This window comes from Culex pipiens, chromosome 1 (assembly GCF_016801865.2).
Source record: "Culex pipiens pallens isolate TS chromosome 1, TS_CPP_V2, whole genome shotgun sequence".
NCBI classification, from domain to species: domain Eukaryota; kingdom Metazoa; phylum Arthropoda; class Insecta; order Diptera; family Culicidae; genus Culex; species Culex pipiens.
Window position 1 is genome coordinate 132,695,904 of NC_068937.1, and position 17,408 is coordinate 132,713,311.

Here is a 17,408-nt window from a genome sequence, read left to right on the forward strand (position 1 = left end):
ATCTAGGAGCATAGCGTACCAGCAACCTCAAAAATGATGTTTTGCTGGCTGCATACCGGTAGGCGTTTCCAAGCGTTCTCATCAATGTTGTCAAAATCGTAAACAAATGGGATCGATTTTGCAGATAGCAGCGATTTTCAGACAATCTTGCAACTTTTGGAAAGCTACCTTTATTGTCTGTTTGTCGGAGGGATTTTTTATGTAATATTACTTTAAAAGAGATTCAATTATGTGAAATATGAATTACATTCTAAAATTAACCTGTAGAATTCTCGGAAAAAATCTAGCTTCTCCTAGTTTTAATTGAAACCAAACACTCCTACAATACCACAGGTAATTTACAGTAACAATAGCACTTTCGGAACGGTTTCAAAAATTTCCCTCCTTCCATATTTCCACAGGTGGTGGCCAAACACACTTGTTTTTGCTGGCCCTGGTCGTTTGTTGTTTAAACAAATTTGCCTACGCCGTCACGCACTCAACGGTTGACCGTATGCTTTTGATTAAGGGGTTCGTCCCCGCAGAACCCTCCGGGAAAGAAGGCCCGAACATTTCATCGTTCTAACCAAAAATAATCACACACACACACACACACCTCGGTGCTCTCCTATCCCTTGGGCAGTTGGACCAACCGAGGATCGGTCAAAGAAAAATATTTGCCTTTTTCGTAATCAAATTGAGTTTTTCCCATCGTCTCATTTTTCGGAAGGGAAATTTGCCCGAGCCCGCTTTCTGTGCCCTGAATCATAATGAGACTGTTTTTTTTGCTTTCTATACCAAAAAAGCTTGAGGGTGGAAATTTTACACCTGTTGAACTACGACGACGACGATGCGAGCTTCGTGATTGAAAAACTTACCGTCGGCTGGGGATCGGCATGGACGATGCACTCCAGTTGGGCCTCGAAGCCCTCGCCCGAGTGGATCCAGGACTTGTCCACGCTGATGTCCGGGGGGTCTGCGGGATTGAGAGGAAGTTGATGTGTGATTAGTGTTTTCAATGAACAATTTAGCCAATTTTGATATGCGTCGAAATCTAATATTTCTAAAACTGTTCATAAAACAACGTCAACCGACAATAAAACCATAAATAACCTGCAAACAATTCCAAAGCTGAAACTAAATACTTCTAGTCTATTAGTCGAATGGGCAACAGAAAATGAACAAAACAAATGGCTCTGAATCAACACTAATTGCTGGTTTTAGCAGAAAATTGTCGTTTTCCATTGCAGTCGATCCATGTGAGCACGTAATTTGTCCACTATTTACGTGCGAACATCAATCATCGCGCGAGTGGACTTTTTATTTCCCACTGAACAGTGTTGAATCGATTTTTAAGGGTTGAATTGATGTTATCTGGTAATTGTGGGATTTGTGGTTGTTTCATTGAAATGTAATTAAAAATTATTTACATACTTGAAAAACAAATCCTCTAAAGTGATGAGTACATCCATTTAAAATTATTTAATTTGTATCAATACAATCGAAAGTGATAAAGCATCATTTTTAAAATTCTGCTCAAAATTGGATTCAACCTCAATTGGATTGAGTTCCTGTTTGCATTCTTTTGATCAATTGTGTCAGCAGCATAACAACTCAACCGTTTTCCCAAATGCAGCAACCAGGTCAAAAGTTCATTATCAACCAGAGAGCACACAGGGAAACCGCACACACACAGACGCATTCATTCGCAATGCTCCGCCGACGGGCTTAATTAGCTTTCGCTTGATTTTTACCGTAAACATCACCACTCCAATGGCTTCCCAAAGCCCCTCACTGCCGACTCTGGGTTCACCTATTTGATTTCAATCAACTGCATTTTAATGCGATTTTCCCGCGTGATGTCCCGGATTTTATCCCCCCAACCCTCCGCGCGCCCACCAGGAATGATGCAGGTTTCAGCTCTGTTTGTGCACTGTTTGAAGGTTTCGAGAATATTTAAGTGAAGAAAAGTATTGATTTTTTGTACCAAGGTTTACAAAACAAAACAAAATTTAAAAGATGAAAAATAGTTTAAATTGATTTAAAAAAAAAAAAATCCTATTCCTATGTGGATTAGTCTTATCACCCCTGCCCGCATTTCAGTGCAGTGCCGCTGCAGTCAACCGGGGTTCAACTGTTGGCCAAACTCTGGGTCGTTGCGCCGGATGAATGGACCGGATTTTGTTTGTCGATGTGCAGGGAAGCGTTTTTTAATGTTACATGCTGGCTCGCATGATTTTCACCATTCTTTTGCATGATTCGCAAATATTTCGAACAGACTTTGTTGTATTTTTTTTGGTTTTTCGTGATTCAATGGTTTAAGAATAAAGTACAATAATAAAACCAAATAAAATCTTTTTTTTTTATAAAACCAACAAACAAGTGCTGTAAATTATGACAACTCTTTTAAGGTAATTTGCCAATGAGCAGTTCTCTAGGATTTCGGTCATTCGATTGTTTTTTTGTATTTTTTAATCCGACTGAAACTTTTTTGGTGTCTTCGGTATGCCCAAAGAAGCCATTTTGAAAACAAATTTGTATGCCGTAACATTGAATGATTGGCCCTTTTAAAATGTTAGTCTTGTTTTAACAATTTTGAAAAAAAAAATTTCGAAAAGATCGAAAAATTTCACGAATGTTTCACATTTTAACATTGAAAATCGGACCATTAGTTGCTGAAATATCGACATTAGAAAATGGTGAGTTGTTTGGGTGAGACTTAGAAAACATAAATTTTCCTGGTTTTAAACCTTTGCATTGCAATATATCAGCAACTAAAGGTCGTATCAACAAAGTCCGAAGAAGCAAAAAATAGAGAATTTTCTCAGCTTTTCAAAAATATTTTTTTTCAAAATTGGGCAAACATATGCACTAATTTTAAAAAATGAAAAACTGCGACTATTTTCAAAAAAGTCACCTAAATATGGATTTAACTTGAAAACGGTGCATTTTTATCAAAGTTTCACTAAAGTACTTTTTGATTGAAAATTTGATTTTACATCGAAAAATGAAGTTGAAAAATTTTTGCGACCAATATTTCAATTTTTTGAAAAAAATCAGTATGGATTCAAAAATTCATAACTCGGTCAAAGATTTTTTGCACAGCCTAGTAATTTCTGAAAAGTTGGCATTTTATGTCCTCTAAAACATATCAAAAAATAAAAAAAATTAAAAATAGTGTTTTTTTTTGCAAATCAAGTTTTAGTGATAAAAAGCTAAATAAAAAAATCACCAAATTTTTTTTATCGTGTATCATTTTTTTCCAGTGTAGTCCGTATCCATACCTACAACTTTCGATCAAAAAATTTCTTCAAAAGATACAGATTTTTGAATTTTCATACACCATTTTTGTAATTTGTATGGAAAATTATATGGACAAACTAATGATGCAAAATGGCTTTTTTGGGCATACCGAAGGCACCAAAAAAGTTTCAGTCGGATTAAAAAATACAAAAATTAAAAAAGAAGAAAAAAGACCGATTTCGTAGAGAATTGCTCCAATGTCAACTTTCTTTCGACACTACTTTTTTAAACACTTGCTTAGAGGACAGTCTCTTGCGAAATTCGTTCTCTTTCGACAACAAAATGAAATTAAAGATTGTGTTGTAAAAGTCATTTTGATTTGCCGCAGCAGATTTTTATGAAATATTTCGTTGGCGTCGAACTGTCAAAATTTGATTACGGTTAATACTTTTCTACCACAGTTTTTTGTCTGATCAATCAATGTGGTAGATAAATTGGTAGATTTTTTACAGCTGGATGCTAATTAATTATTTCAAGAAAATTTACCACGGATCCACCGAAATCATTTTAACAATACGGCTAATGTCAATAACAATAAGTGCAACAATTATGGAACACCCAGAAAAATCAGTAAAAATTCACAAACAATCAATCAGACTGTTCTTAGCCCATGATTTGCCTGAGCTTTGTTAGTTTTGACATTTGGAGACATTATTTAGTTTAAAATTGGCACTGCTGGAGAGAACCCATGGATATTCACTTACGCTGAAAAAGAGTTTTTTCTTCTTCATTTTTTTCACATAAAACGTTAAAACAGTCAGTCCACCAATCCACTATTCATGATAAATCTTTATAAATAAGAATAAAGCAAATCAATGCGTTTAATGATCGATTTTTAGTTTTTTTATCGTTGGAGGATCTTTTAAGTGTTGCGAATTTGTGAAATGGCTGTATTTTTAAAGAATGCTTTTGCTGTTCTTTTATTTTGAAAATGAAAATAAAGTTAGAGTTGATTTTTTTTCAATTAAAACCTCAAGTTTGAGTTTAGTTTCAACAGCTTAGGACAATTTAGCTCTTCCCGAACTTTAACAAAATCAGGTAAATGCCCTGTGAGTTAAAAAAAAAGTTATCATTTGGACAATCCAACAGCCAGACATACGTTTTTTCTCAGAGAAAAAATAATGTGTTTCTAAACACAGATTTGCTATATTGTGATCTGCGATATTAAGTCATTTTTGTAAGCTTTTTTTTTCTAAGATACATATTTTCTAGACATCTTATGGATGCATTAGGAGAAAAAGTAAGCCATTGTAAACCAACATTTGATCCACAATTGATCCGGAATAATTTTTCATCTGAATTATCATTTCTTTGGAAAATACGTCATAACTTAAACAGGGTTGCTTGATTCAAACTCGTTTGGAAGGTCTCTCGATTACCTTTCCAACAAAAGGTCGGTTGATGGATCCGGAAATTGTTTACAAACAAATAAAGGAGATCCGACTTTTAAAAAGGGCATGAATGTAGGTTAGGTTATAGAAAGAACTTACCAACGAGTCCAAAACATTGAAGATCTGGCAACCCTGTTTCAAATCATGACCACTTAGGGTTGCCAGATCTTCAATGTTTTGGACTCGTTGGTAAGTTCTTTCTATAACCTAACCAACGACATAAACTTAATGGGAAATTGGACGAGTTTCCGGTAAAAATATTTACGAGACTGAAAAACTAAGCCTGTCATATAGAAATTGCCAAAAACCACAAAAAAAACAATTTTTTCAACGTTTTGCCTTCCTCACTGAGGTAAGGCTATAATCCTGCTCTAAAAATGAACTTTTTATTAAAAGCTCGAAGACCCACCTTCATATATACATATCGACCCAGAATCGAAAACTGAACAAATGTCTGTGTGTGTGTGTGTATGTGTGTGTGTGTGTGTATGTATGTATGTGTTCAAAAATCTTGCCAAGTTTTCTCAGCACTGGCTGAACCGATTTTGATCGAACCAGTTGCATTCGACTTGGTTTAGGGTCCCATACATCGCTATTGAATTGTTTGAAGTTTCGATAAGTAGTTCAAAAGTTATGTATAAAAATGTGTTTTCCCATATATCCGGATCTCAATTATATGCATGTAAACGATGTCCGGATCCATCATCCGACCCATCGTTGGTTTGGTAATCGAGAGACCTTTCCAACGAGTCCACAACATCGAAGATCTGGCAACCCTGTCTCGAGTTATGACCACTTAAGTGATATTTATGTACTTTTTTGAAGCCGGATCTCACTTAAATGTATGTAAACGATGTCCGGATCCATCATCCGACCCATCGTTGGTTAGGTAATCGAGAGACTTTTCCAACGAGTCCACAACATCGAAGATCTGGCAACCCTGTCTCGAGTTATGACCACTTAAGTGATATTTATGTACTTTTTTGAAGCCGGATCTCACTTAAATGTATGTAAACGATGTCCGGATCCATCATCCGACCCATCGTTGGTTAGGTAATCGAGAGACCTTTCCAACGAGTCCACAACATCGAAGATCTGGCAACCCTGTCTCGAGTTATGACCACTTAAGTGATATTTATGTACTTTTTTGAAGCCGGATCTCACTTAAATGTATGTAAACGATGTCCGGATCCATCATCCGACCCATCGTTAGTTTGGTAATCGAGAGACCTTTCCAACGAGTCTACAACATTGAAGATCTGGCAACCCTGTCTCGAGTTATGACCACTTAAGTGATATTTATGTACTTTTTTGAAGCCGGATCTCACTTAAATGTATGTAAACGATGTCCGGATCCATCATCCGACCCATCGTTGGTTAGGTAATCGAGAGACTTTTCCAACGAGTCCACAACATCGAAGATCTGGCAACCCTGTCTCGAGTTATGACCACTTAAGTGATATTTATGTACTTTTTTGAAGCCGGATCTCACTTAAATGTATGTAAACGATGTCCGGATCCATCATCCGACCCATCGTTGGTTTGGTAATCGAGAGACCTTTCCAACGAGTCCACAACATTGAAGATCTGGCAACCCTGTCTCGAGTTATGACCACTTAAGTGATATTTATGTACTTTTTTGAAGCCGGATCTCACTTAAATGTATGTAAACGATGTCCGGATCCATCATCCGACCCATCGTTGGTTAGGTAATCAAGAGACCTTTCCAATGAGTCCCCAACATCGAAGATCTGGCAACCCTGTCTCGAGTTATGACCACTTAAGTGATATTTATGTACTTTTTTGAAGCCGGATCTCACTTAAATGTATGTAAACGATGTCCGGATCCATCATCCGACCCATCGTTGGTTTGGTAATCGAGAGACCTTTCCAATGAGTCCCCAACATCGAAGATCTGGCAACCCTGTCTCGAGTTATGACCACTTAAGTGATATTTATGTACTTTTTTGAAGCCGGATCTCACTTAAATGTATGTAAACGATGTCCGGATCCATCATTTGACCCATCGTTGGTTAGGTAATCGAGAGACCTTTCCAACGAGTCCACAACATTGAAGATCTGGCAACCCTGTCTCGAGTTATGACCACTTAAGTGATATTTATGTACTTTTTTGAAGCCGGTTCACATAATTGATCTCACTTAAATGTATATAAACCACATGTAAACGATGTCCGGATCCAACCCATCGTTGGTTAGGTAATCAAGAGACCTTTCCAATGAGTTCACATAATTGAGGATCTGGCAACCCTGTCTCGAGTTATGACTACTTAAGTGATATTTATGTACTTTTTTGAAGCCGGATCTCACTTAAATGTATGTAAACGATGTCCGGAACCATCATCCGACCCATCGTTGATTAGGTAATCAAGAGACCTTTCTAATGAGTCCCCAACATCGAAGATCTGGCAACCCTGTCTCGAGTTATGACCACTTAAGCTATATTTATGTACTTTTTTGAAGCCGGATCTCACTTAAATGTATGTAAACGATGTCCGGATCCATCATTTGACCCATCGTTGGTTAGGTAATCGAGAGACCTTTCCAACGAGTCCACAACATTGAAGATCTGGCAACCCTGTCTCGAGTTATGACCACTTAAGTGATATTTATGTACTTTTTTGAAGCCGGATCTCACTTAAATGTATGTAAACGATGTCCGGATCCATCATCCGACCCATCGTAATCGGGTAATCGAGAGACCTTTCCAACGAGTCCACAACATTGAAGATCTGGCAACCCTGTCTTGAGTTATGACCACTTAAGTGATATTTATGTACTTTTTTGAAGCCGGTTCACATAATTGATCTCACTGAAATGTATGTAAACGATGTCCGGATCCAACCCATCTTTGGTTAGGTAATCAAGAGACCTTTCCAACGAGTTCACATAATTGAGGATCTGGCTACCCTGTCTCGAGTTATGACTACTTAAGTGATATTTATGTACTTTTTTGAAGCCGGATCTCACTTAAATGTATGTAAACGATGTCCGGATCCATCATCCGACCCATCGTTGGTTAGGTAATCAAGAGACCTTTCCAATGAGTCCCCAACATCGAAGATCTGGCAACCCTGTCTCGAGTTATGACCACTTAAGTTATATCTGTGTACTTATTTTTCTGGACCTAAAAAAATAGCTGAAATATGTGTCCAAACCACTCATATTACCCATTGTTGGTAAAATGTGAGGAAGGCATCAACCACATAGGTGGATTAAGTTAGTTTTTATTTTTAAAACCACTGTACCTTCCCAAGGATAGGACATAGGACAATGGTCAATATGGAGACTTTTATGTAAAATTCTCTGGGGCATCGATTCCCACTACCGGTTTTTGAAAATTTCGACGTTAAGACCACTTTTCAAAAAAACAGTTGTAGTAAATGATTTTTGTATTTTTTTAGAAGAGACATACCATCCTGAATTTTTCGTCAGTCTTTTGGTAACATCTTAGGCTATTTCCTCAAAAAATTTGAAAGAAAAAACATCGTGAAATCACCTTTAAATTTAAGTTTTAGACTTAAAAATCAAAAAATCTTATGTAAGTGGCGTGTATTTTTGTTTCAGTGTATTTTTTCAGAAAGCCCGTCCAATTTCCTACAAGTTTGTCTTAAAGCACTTTTTGATACGTTGCAATGGCCTCGAGATACAGTAATTTTTAAATTGCAAAATACAAAAATATTTAAATACCTTACGCCCTTCTCAAATGTTATTTTCGAGTGCTATTGCCTCAATATACACAAAAATGGCTTATATAGGCCAAGGATAACATGTTTACAAAGTTTCATTGAAATCGGAGAGGGTCGGGTACAAAAGTAACAGAAAAATTCCTGATTTGAGCTGGAATTGCTCGTTTATATCATTTAATTTCAATAATTTACTTGAATTTTGAAAAAAGAATCATTCCCAATTTTGTGAAACATGCTACAATAATGAAGATTGAAACAAACAAAGTTGGACAAACAAGCCCCAAGCTACTTACACAGCACGTCGAGCCGCATGTCCACGGTGACCGCCTCGCCGACGTTGTTGTCCGCCGTGCACTGGTACACGCCGGCCTGCTGCCGCTCGACCCGTTCCAGCGTCAGGATCGGACCCTCGCCGATCTTGGCCGACGATTTGCCGGCACCGCTCTGCTTGGGGGAGAAAATTTGTGTTTTAATTTTTTTATTTTTAAAATTTGGAATAAACTTTTTTTTACTAAGAAATATAATTTTGTTTACCTTTTTGGTCCAGTAGATGGACGGAACGGGATTTCCGGAAGCTTTGCACTCTAGCGTTACGGCACCGCCCTTCCGGGCCGTCAGCTGGCCGCTCGGCGGAATCGCCCGGACACTGGGTGGCACTGAAAAGTAGAAGAAAAAAGAATGATTATGAGAAGGTTTTTTTCAAAATAAGTCATAAAACAAATAATTCAAGTTAATTGTAATCAAGCTTTCAAATCTATGTGAAATTTACCGGAAAACCCTATTGAAAACTTCTTGTTAATCTGTCCGTCTCTAGAAACAATACAACAACCATTATTTTCATGTAATTAAACCTTAAAACTTTGCCTACGTGTAGCACACACCGACTAGACTCAATATCTGAACCTGGAATTTAGTCAGCGTCAAAAATGCTTCCGCAAACTTTTCCAACCAGTATGTGTGCGCAATGTAGTCGTGTATGTGTGCTTGTTATTATTTTTGCTGACCATCGTCCTTCCTGGATCCTGTTTTTGGTGAGTTACGAGGAAAACTTTCTGATTAGTTTCGGTGCGGAATGTGCAAAATGAAATATTTCAACCCGAGGGCAGCAAGTGCGTGCGTTCGTGAGTTCACAGAACGAGCACCATGCGTTTCCATGACGCTTCGATCGTGGGTGCAACCTACTAACTACGAATGAAGCTGGAAAATTGGTTTTATATGGTTTTATTCTTCCGTGTGGTGTGGTTTTCCAACCGGAGATGATATTAGTTTCAGTGTTTATTTTTGTTATCTCGGAATCATGCGACGAATTTTCTGATCAAAAATGATTGAAATCTAATTGCAACCCCAAAAGTTTATTAGTTGTAGCTAGAAAAACGAATTGATGGATTTGTTTGAAAAGAAATTTAGGAAAAGTGAAATTTCGAACACACACACTCATACGTATCCACTCTCTCAGTCACATTCTAGCATAATTAATCGCTCACTGACTCACTCACACACTTACTCACTAACTCGCTCATTCACTAACTCACTCGTTCACTAACTCACTCACTCGTTTACTCACTCACTCACTCGTTCACTCACTCATTCAATCGTTCACTCACTCACTCATCATTCACTCACTCGTTCACTCACTCACTAACTCAATCATCATTCACTCACTAGTTCACTCACTCACTCACTCACTCAATCACTCGCTCAATCGCGAATCATAAAAAGAATCATATTTTAAATTTACAAAATAATAGCTTAAAACGGAGCTTAATTTCAAACCACATCCAACAATGTTTCAACTTCACCAACAAAAAAAAGACCAACAAAACACCTACCATTTGAAGTCGTTAGACCAGCAAGAGAGTTAATAAATTTTCAATCACCGTTTCCAGGAATTGGTACGTGCCAGTTTTATTGCCAAAAACAGGTACAACCAACACAAAAAAAAACAACATCCCAACCGGAAACATTAAACGCTTTTTCGCCACAACACTATCGATTGGTTGGAAAACGTTCAACAGCAAAAAAAAAGCTCATAACTACGAAAAGCTCAATTTTGTGTATCGACATCAATTTTCCCTCTCCACCCTCCGTCTCTTGGGGGAAACCACTTTCGGCGCAACCCGGTTCGGTATGACGCCGGACCCTGGAAAATGGACGACGAAACTTTTCCGGCCACTTTTTTTTTTGCGGCTGCCTTCGTGCTGCGGGCCATCAACGGGGAACCAGGTCGGAGGACCGACGGTCAAAGAAACAGCCATTTTCTTTCATTTGTACACTTTTGTAAATAGCACCCAACATTTAACATCGTCCGCTCGGGGCGCTGGTGGACGGACCCGGCCAAATGTGGTCAGGTGGACACGTCGTGCTGGCTGGGGTTAGGGTGGTCATTTTTTGAAGTTTCTTGAAAAAAATAAAAATTAGTTTTTAAATAACTTGAAAAAAGAATAAAAAATTCAAAATTTTATATTTAGGATGACATTTAAAAAAATCCTCCGAAATCCCAAAAAGCTTTCACCAAATCACATTTTCCTCGTAAAAAGCAGACTTAAAAGGGATTAGCTCTATATCTAATTCCATGCCCTTTCATCCGTGTGGCCACAAACTTAAACAGCTTTTGGAAAGCTCCGAGTTAGCTTTGGCTTTCCTTTTGCTCTTTTCCTGCAGCTTGACCGATTACCTCAACATTTCTTCTCTTTTTTCTGACCTCCTCTGTCACCAACCCAGCAGCAGCAGCCCAGGACGATTATGTTTTGTAAGCTATAATTTGTGTGATTACCACTTTCGTGAGTGTACGTGTGTGTGTGTTTTATAAATGCTTCAATTTGAAATTGGCACATTTGACCACTTTAAAGGTGAGTTCAAGTGGAAAAGAAAATTTTTAACAGGCTCAAATTGTATAATGTTGTACAATTTTTCTCGAAAAAGGATATTGGTATTGATTTGCAATGTTCCCAGAACGAGAGCTTATGTTTACCCAGGGTTGCAATTATAAATCCTAAAAATGATTTTTTGAAATCAAAATTAGCAAATTCGAACCTGAATACTAATATTAAACGGAACAAATATTGAACGAAAAGCTCCAGGAGGATAAGGCGGGAATCGAACCCACGCCCCATAGCAACTTAGGGATCGGCAGCCGAAGCCGCAAACCACGAGGCCTTTTTGATGCATTTCCAGAGTTTTTTTTAAGGACCTATAAGCTATAGAGGATTTGCAGCAAAGCTGAAAGACACATGTCGCCACCTATGAACAAATAGCGTAAACCAATGATGTTTTGGAAAAATGTGTTTTTTCCTTCATAATCAACATTTTTATAAATATATGCCAGATTCGGATGAGAAAAATTATTTTCAAAAATTTGGTGTACAACTTTTCAATATTTGTTTGATTTTTATATGAGAATACTGTAAATTTAGAAAAAGATAGTAATTTGGACTATTTGGCAAGAAAATCTGTCAAAAATCAATAACAACAACAATAGTTGAATATACGTTAACACATCTGTTATCAACTATATAACTGTTTGTTTCATTGATATATACTAGGAAACTCATTTTTTCGTGTTCCAAAATATGTTTTTTAAAGAAAAAGTTCACCAATTTTTGAGCGCCCAAAAATTGATGTTTATTATTTTAAAGCAAAAAAATTTCTCGTCTTTTGCAACCAGTTTCATTAAGATTGATGCAGGGAATCATGAGAAATAATCGATTTTGTTCTTCAATCCGGCAGAAAGGCATACGATTTTAGGCAAGTAACCTCATTTTGGCGCCACCTATATTTAAAACACAGTCGCGCTGCAAAACCTCAATTGTCTTTCATATGTTTATAGGATCTTTTCAAAAAAAAACTCTAGATTTCTGTTTATTTTGTGCAATTAGAGGTTAAATTTATGTTTATTTATTTTTTACTTTTTCTTAACCCTTTCAAGCCTGATGGGTCATATATGACCCAAAAATGAAAATTTTCAAAACTAGCCTATAATTTTTGTATGGTCTTAAAAATCATTTTCCCATCATTAGATTAAAAAATATTTTTTTAAAATTCAGGCTCGAAAGGGTTAAGTTATACCAGCCTTACGATTAAAAAAAATTTGATCTTTGGAAAAAATAAAAATGTTAGTGCAACATTTTTTTTTTCATTTTTTAATGTAAAATCAAATTTGCAATCGACAGATTTTTTGAAATTAACATTGCGAGTCTAGATTAGAAAGTTTCAAAAATATATTTTTTTTTCAAAAGAATAATAATATTTTACTAATGTTTCATCTTTCAACGTTGAAAATTGGACCATTATTTGCTGAGATATTGGCATTAGAAAATGTGGGAATGTTTGGTGAGATTAAAAACTTCAATGTGTTTGTTTTCATTTCTTTTATTCACTGTATTTCAGCAACCGGAGTCTAAAGCTTCAATATCTCACAAGCAATTTTATTAGAAATTATCTCAACTTTTCGGAAACAATATTTTCAGGTATTGACAACCGTGGATACTTTTTTGAAAAATCGAAAAAAGAGAAATTTTCAGTTAAAATTCAACTTAAAGCGGCTTTATCTTGAAAACGGTACACTTTATCAACACATCTGGAAATTACTTTTTAAAAACTAAACTTGAAAAATATTAGAATTCAATTTTTTTTCAGATTTTTTTTTTCAAAAAATCACTCAACGAATGACCAAGAAGGTTAAAGCTGCCAGAAATAAATGAATTAACAACAACAACAACTGCTTCTTGGGTACAACATTTTTCGCCGTAATTTTCTATGGCTCAAAAGTTACGGCTTTTTAATATTAAAAATAAATAAAAAATTAATAATCACGAATTTTGAGAAATTGTTTTTTTTTTGTAAACAAAGTTAATTTAAAAATCGTCATTTTTTCGTGAACCTATTTTTTCTGAATAGTCCTCATCAATACCAACAACTTTGACAAGACACCAAATCGATCAGAAAATTACTTCAAAAGTTACGGCCGATTTCGTAGAGAATTGCTCTCAAGTCAAAAATACGTCGAAAAAGAGATGATATTTATCCATAAAATTTTCAAGCTACCAAGCTTCCAAAATCAAACAGTTTTTACATTATTATCTTAAAAAATAAGAAATAGTCTGCCAGAATAAATATTCACCCTTCTCTGTGCCAGATATTGACATATTTTGGCAGATATAACAATTTATGCCCATTTTGAACAAATTTTTGATCAAAATTAACGAATTTAATTGAAAATGAAAAAAAATAAACTAGAACGTGTATTTCTTTAAAGAAAATGCAAATTCATGCAAATTCAACATTTTGAGGCCATAAAATTAGTTTAACCATCTGAATTGTACAATTTGAATTTATTTTTATCCTATGTAATATTCCTTCACCATTCAGAATTGTTTGAAATTTCGACCTGGTAACCCTATTTGGGATTAACCCTCTACTGCCCAAATTTTTTTTTTCGAAAATATTTATTTTTCCTGTTTTCAGGAGGTCATTTTGAGCAACTTTTGTTGTACGAAAACTATACTTCTCTTGTTTTATGTTTTTCTTGTTTTATTGTTAGTATTTTAAGTTGCATTTATCTTGTTTAGTTTTTGTTTGTTTTTGGTAGTATTTGACCTATTCTACCACCTAATATAATTATAATGATAATTTTACACCGAAACCCAAAATATGACCAAAAATCGACTTTTCGACACTTTGGGTCAATTCTGAGGGCAGATTCAGGTTCAGCGGGCAAAATTACATGGAAAAACATAAATTTGGACAGTTTTCAAAATTTGTTAGGGTGGTCCCATAAGGTTTTCCCTTGAAAATTAGACTTTTTCAAATGAAGATATCTCGAGTTTAAAGAAAAACACCCCTGAGATTTTTTCAGCGTTTGTAGTGCTGGATCTTCTGTTTCAAATGCAACCTGGCGCTTAAAATTTGGCTTGCGCCTTTTTGAGATATTCAAGTTTTAAATTTGCAGCTTTTTTACCTTAAAATCGCTGTAACTTTTGACCCTTAAGTCCAAATCGACCTGTCAAAAAATATTTTTTTTGTTTTTTAGAGCAGCGGTTCTCAACCTGGGGTACATGTACCCCTGGGGGTACCACGAGCGGTCTCAAGGGGTACCGGAAGACAAACCTCGTAATGGCGGACATTTGAATGATATCCCGGACAAAATATTTGAGAGAAACAAAAAAATAACGCAACATTTTTTTTGTAGATTATTTAATTTACTTCGTTTTTGCTAATCGAAAAAAAAGCAAAGTAATCCACTTTAATTTCGTCTCGAAAAATGCCACCGGGTCCGACTGGGATTGAACCCAGGCCATACTGGGGTGAGAGGCTACCACGCTAACCACTGCGCCACCGGACCCGGCGCTAATCGATTATCATTAAATTTGAAAAACAACTATTTTGCATTATAGAGCATTCTACGTGCGTATATATTGCGTGTACGTACACGAAAATAAAGTGAGGTTAAATTTTGTCAGCCAGCAAAACCGAATGGTGCGCTAGTGTGCGTACGCGAAATGTCATAAGGCTCTATTGATTGATTCATACAAAATGGGGGCTGTCCATACACAAGTGCTATAAATATTTTCGAAAATCTGTACATTGAGATGGCATGTTCTGATCACAAATCTTTGGCAAAGTTTATGATATGGTTTTCCCAGAAACATTTTTTTTCGAATTGTTGGCCAAGCTATGATTTAAAAAAAATCGACAAAACACATAGCAAATATTTAAATGAGAAAAATCGCTTGCATTCGATAAGAAATTTCATTAATTTAAATAAAGTGTACCGTTTTTTTAGATTATTGTCCTTTTTTTTCTTTAAATGTTTGTCTCATATCTGGAAAAGAAAGAAAGAAACTACCATCTCTTAGAAAAATTCAATAGGTTGGTAAAAGATTCTAAAGTTTCATTATTTAACATTATTTTTTCGACCTGTCTTTTAGTTTTGCCAAAAATTAAACTTAGGAAAAAATGTTGTTATTGTAATGTTACCCAATAAGGTACCTAATTTTTTTTATTGACATTATCTTGGAAAATATGGATCTCATTTTCAATGTTACAAAAAAATGTGTGATTAAGTGATTTTTTTTTCAAAATTTTTCTATTTCAATTTCATGATCAAGACTTTTCTTCAAAATTATCAAACAAAACACTCTTTTGAAATATTATCGTGGTGTTGTTTAAAAGGTTAAAATGTTCAATGTTCAAAGAAGCAGAACCGTCATCTGGGGCGAAACGGGGCACATGGGGCGAATTGGAACTGCTAAAAAGCAAAGCAATCCACTTAACGACCCCCGGGTCTTTTGTGGTCTCTGTTGCAAGTTTCTGCTCATTTCTAGGCGTCCGAAGGTTATGTGTGGTGAGTCACCCAAATCCTCTTTTACGCAAATGGACCGACGTTTTACTTCCCCATCCGGTAGAAGGCCTGGAGGATAAGGCGGGAATCGAGCCCGCGCTCCATAGCAACTTAGGGATCGGCAGCCGAAGCCGCTAACCACCGCGCCCCGAGGCCCCAACAACAACAGTGGAACAGCTGTTTTAGCCTTGTTACTGTACAATATTTGGATATTTTTAATAGTTTCGGATAGAACAGACACAGAACATCTGAAAAAGTGCATCGTTTTCCAAATTTCAAGCTTTAAAGTGCTCTAAAAACTTCTGTCCCTATTCATACTGTAGTCCCGATTCACCCCAGATGACGGTAAAAATTTTTTTTAGAGATGCAAAATATTTTTTTTTTCATTGAAAATAGTTACAACTTGAAAACTTAACTTTATCAAAAAATCGTTTAGTTAAATTTACAATATTTTCAATTCAGCAGGAAAGAAAAAATGAATCGAAGAAAAGTAGGGGAAGGTGGAGCAAGAGGAACAATCGCTCGTATGGCCGTATTTTTTTACAATTTTGATGTTTCCAGTATGAGGAATTGTTGTTAGCAATGCAATTAGTTGATTCTACTACCACATAACCGCCAAAACAACGTAAACGCCACGGGGCATAAGATTGAATGAATTTTTTTTCAAAACCTTTGTTTTATTATAATATTTGGAAAGTACTTAGGGTTCGTTTTAAGGCTCATTTTATCAAAATGCATTTTTTCCTGGATCAGTAGTGTCCAAACCAATGATTTGCACCTATTATAAAGTATGTTTTATCATTTCGTTGCTTTTTATTGAAAGCTTTTAAAAAACCTTGTTTAAGTGGGGCAAGTGTACCACATGGATTTTAAGAATGGAACAAATAACGAATTGCTGCAAAAACATATTTTATTGGGATATTGATGCATAAAAGTACTTAAAAACTGATAAAAAATGTTTAAAAAAATGTTCATGCAAAATATAGCAATATTTTAAAAAAAAATCTATTTATCTACAAAAAATTATTATTTTTTTCGAAAAACGATCAAATTATTAGTAAAATATTATTATTACAGCTAAAAATTAAAGAAACGTATCAAATACAATCTAATCTGAATTGTAAGCAAAATAACATGCTATTAAATGGATTGTTCCTCTTGTCCCAACGGGTTGTTCGTCTTACCCCACTAGTTGAGTAAAACGTACTGAAAATCAATAATTTTATAATCTATTTTTTATCTTGAAAAACTGGATTTTTTAGAAACTTGTTCTATCAAAGTCTTAGTCAAGACCTGGGATAAGTTGACTATAAAAAAAAAATTCGACAGATTTTTTTTAACGTTTTTAATGGATTTTAACGAGCATTTCCTTAGCTTGCCCCACTTTCCCCTACATGGGCATTGTTTGGCCTACCCAGTACTTGTTTTAAAACAATTCTAGACACAAACTTTAATCTATTAACAATATTTTTCGATTTTTTTAAATATTTAATAAAATATTTTTTCATTTTAAGTGTTTTTGAATAACCCTGAGTCAATGCGGTTTCAAAAACACCCAAGAAGCAAAAAAAAAATTTGGTCCAAGAAAATTCCAGATTTAGTTTAAATTCTACCAAATTCTCCCGCGTTACAATTACAGAACATTTAAACAGATTTTTTTTCTCCAAAATTTATGTTTCTCACACAAAA

General features: G+C 35.6%; 1 protein-coding gene across 2 annotated transcripts in view; it reads right to left on the reverse strand.

Moving 5' to 3' along the window:
• Positions 1-17,408, reverse strand: part of LOC120431685 (hemicentin-1) — a 444,046-nt gene that overhangs the window by 39,810 nt on the left and 386,828 nt on the right. The window contains exons 5-7 of one of the 2 annotated variants that reach the window (XM_039596803.2): positions 8,915-9,036; positions 8,674-8,827; positions 858-955 (exon numbers count right to left, since the gene is read on the reverse strand). In XM_039596803.2, the coding sequence (XP_039452737.1) occupies positions 858-955; positions 8,674-8,827; positions 8,915-9,036 (374 nt within the window). The remainder of the gene's footprint in view (positions 1-857; positions 956-8,673; positions 8,828-8,914; positions 9,037-17,408) is intronic. The other variant, XM_039596810.2, reaches the window with a different exon arrangement.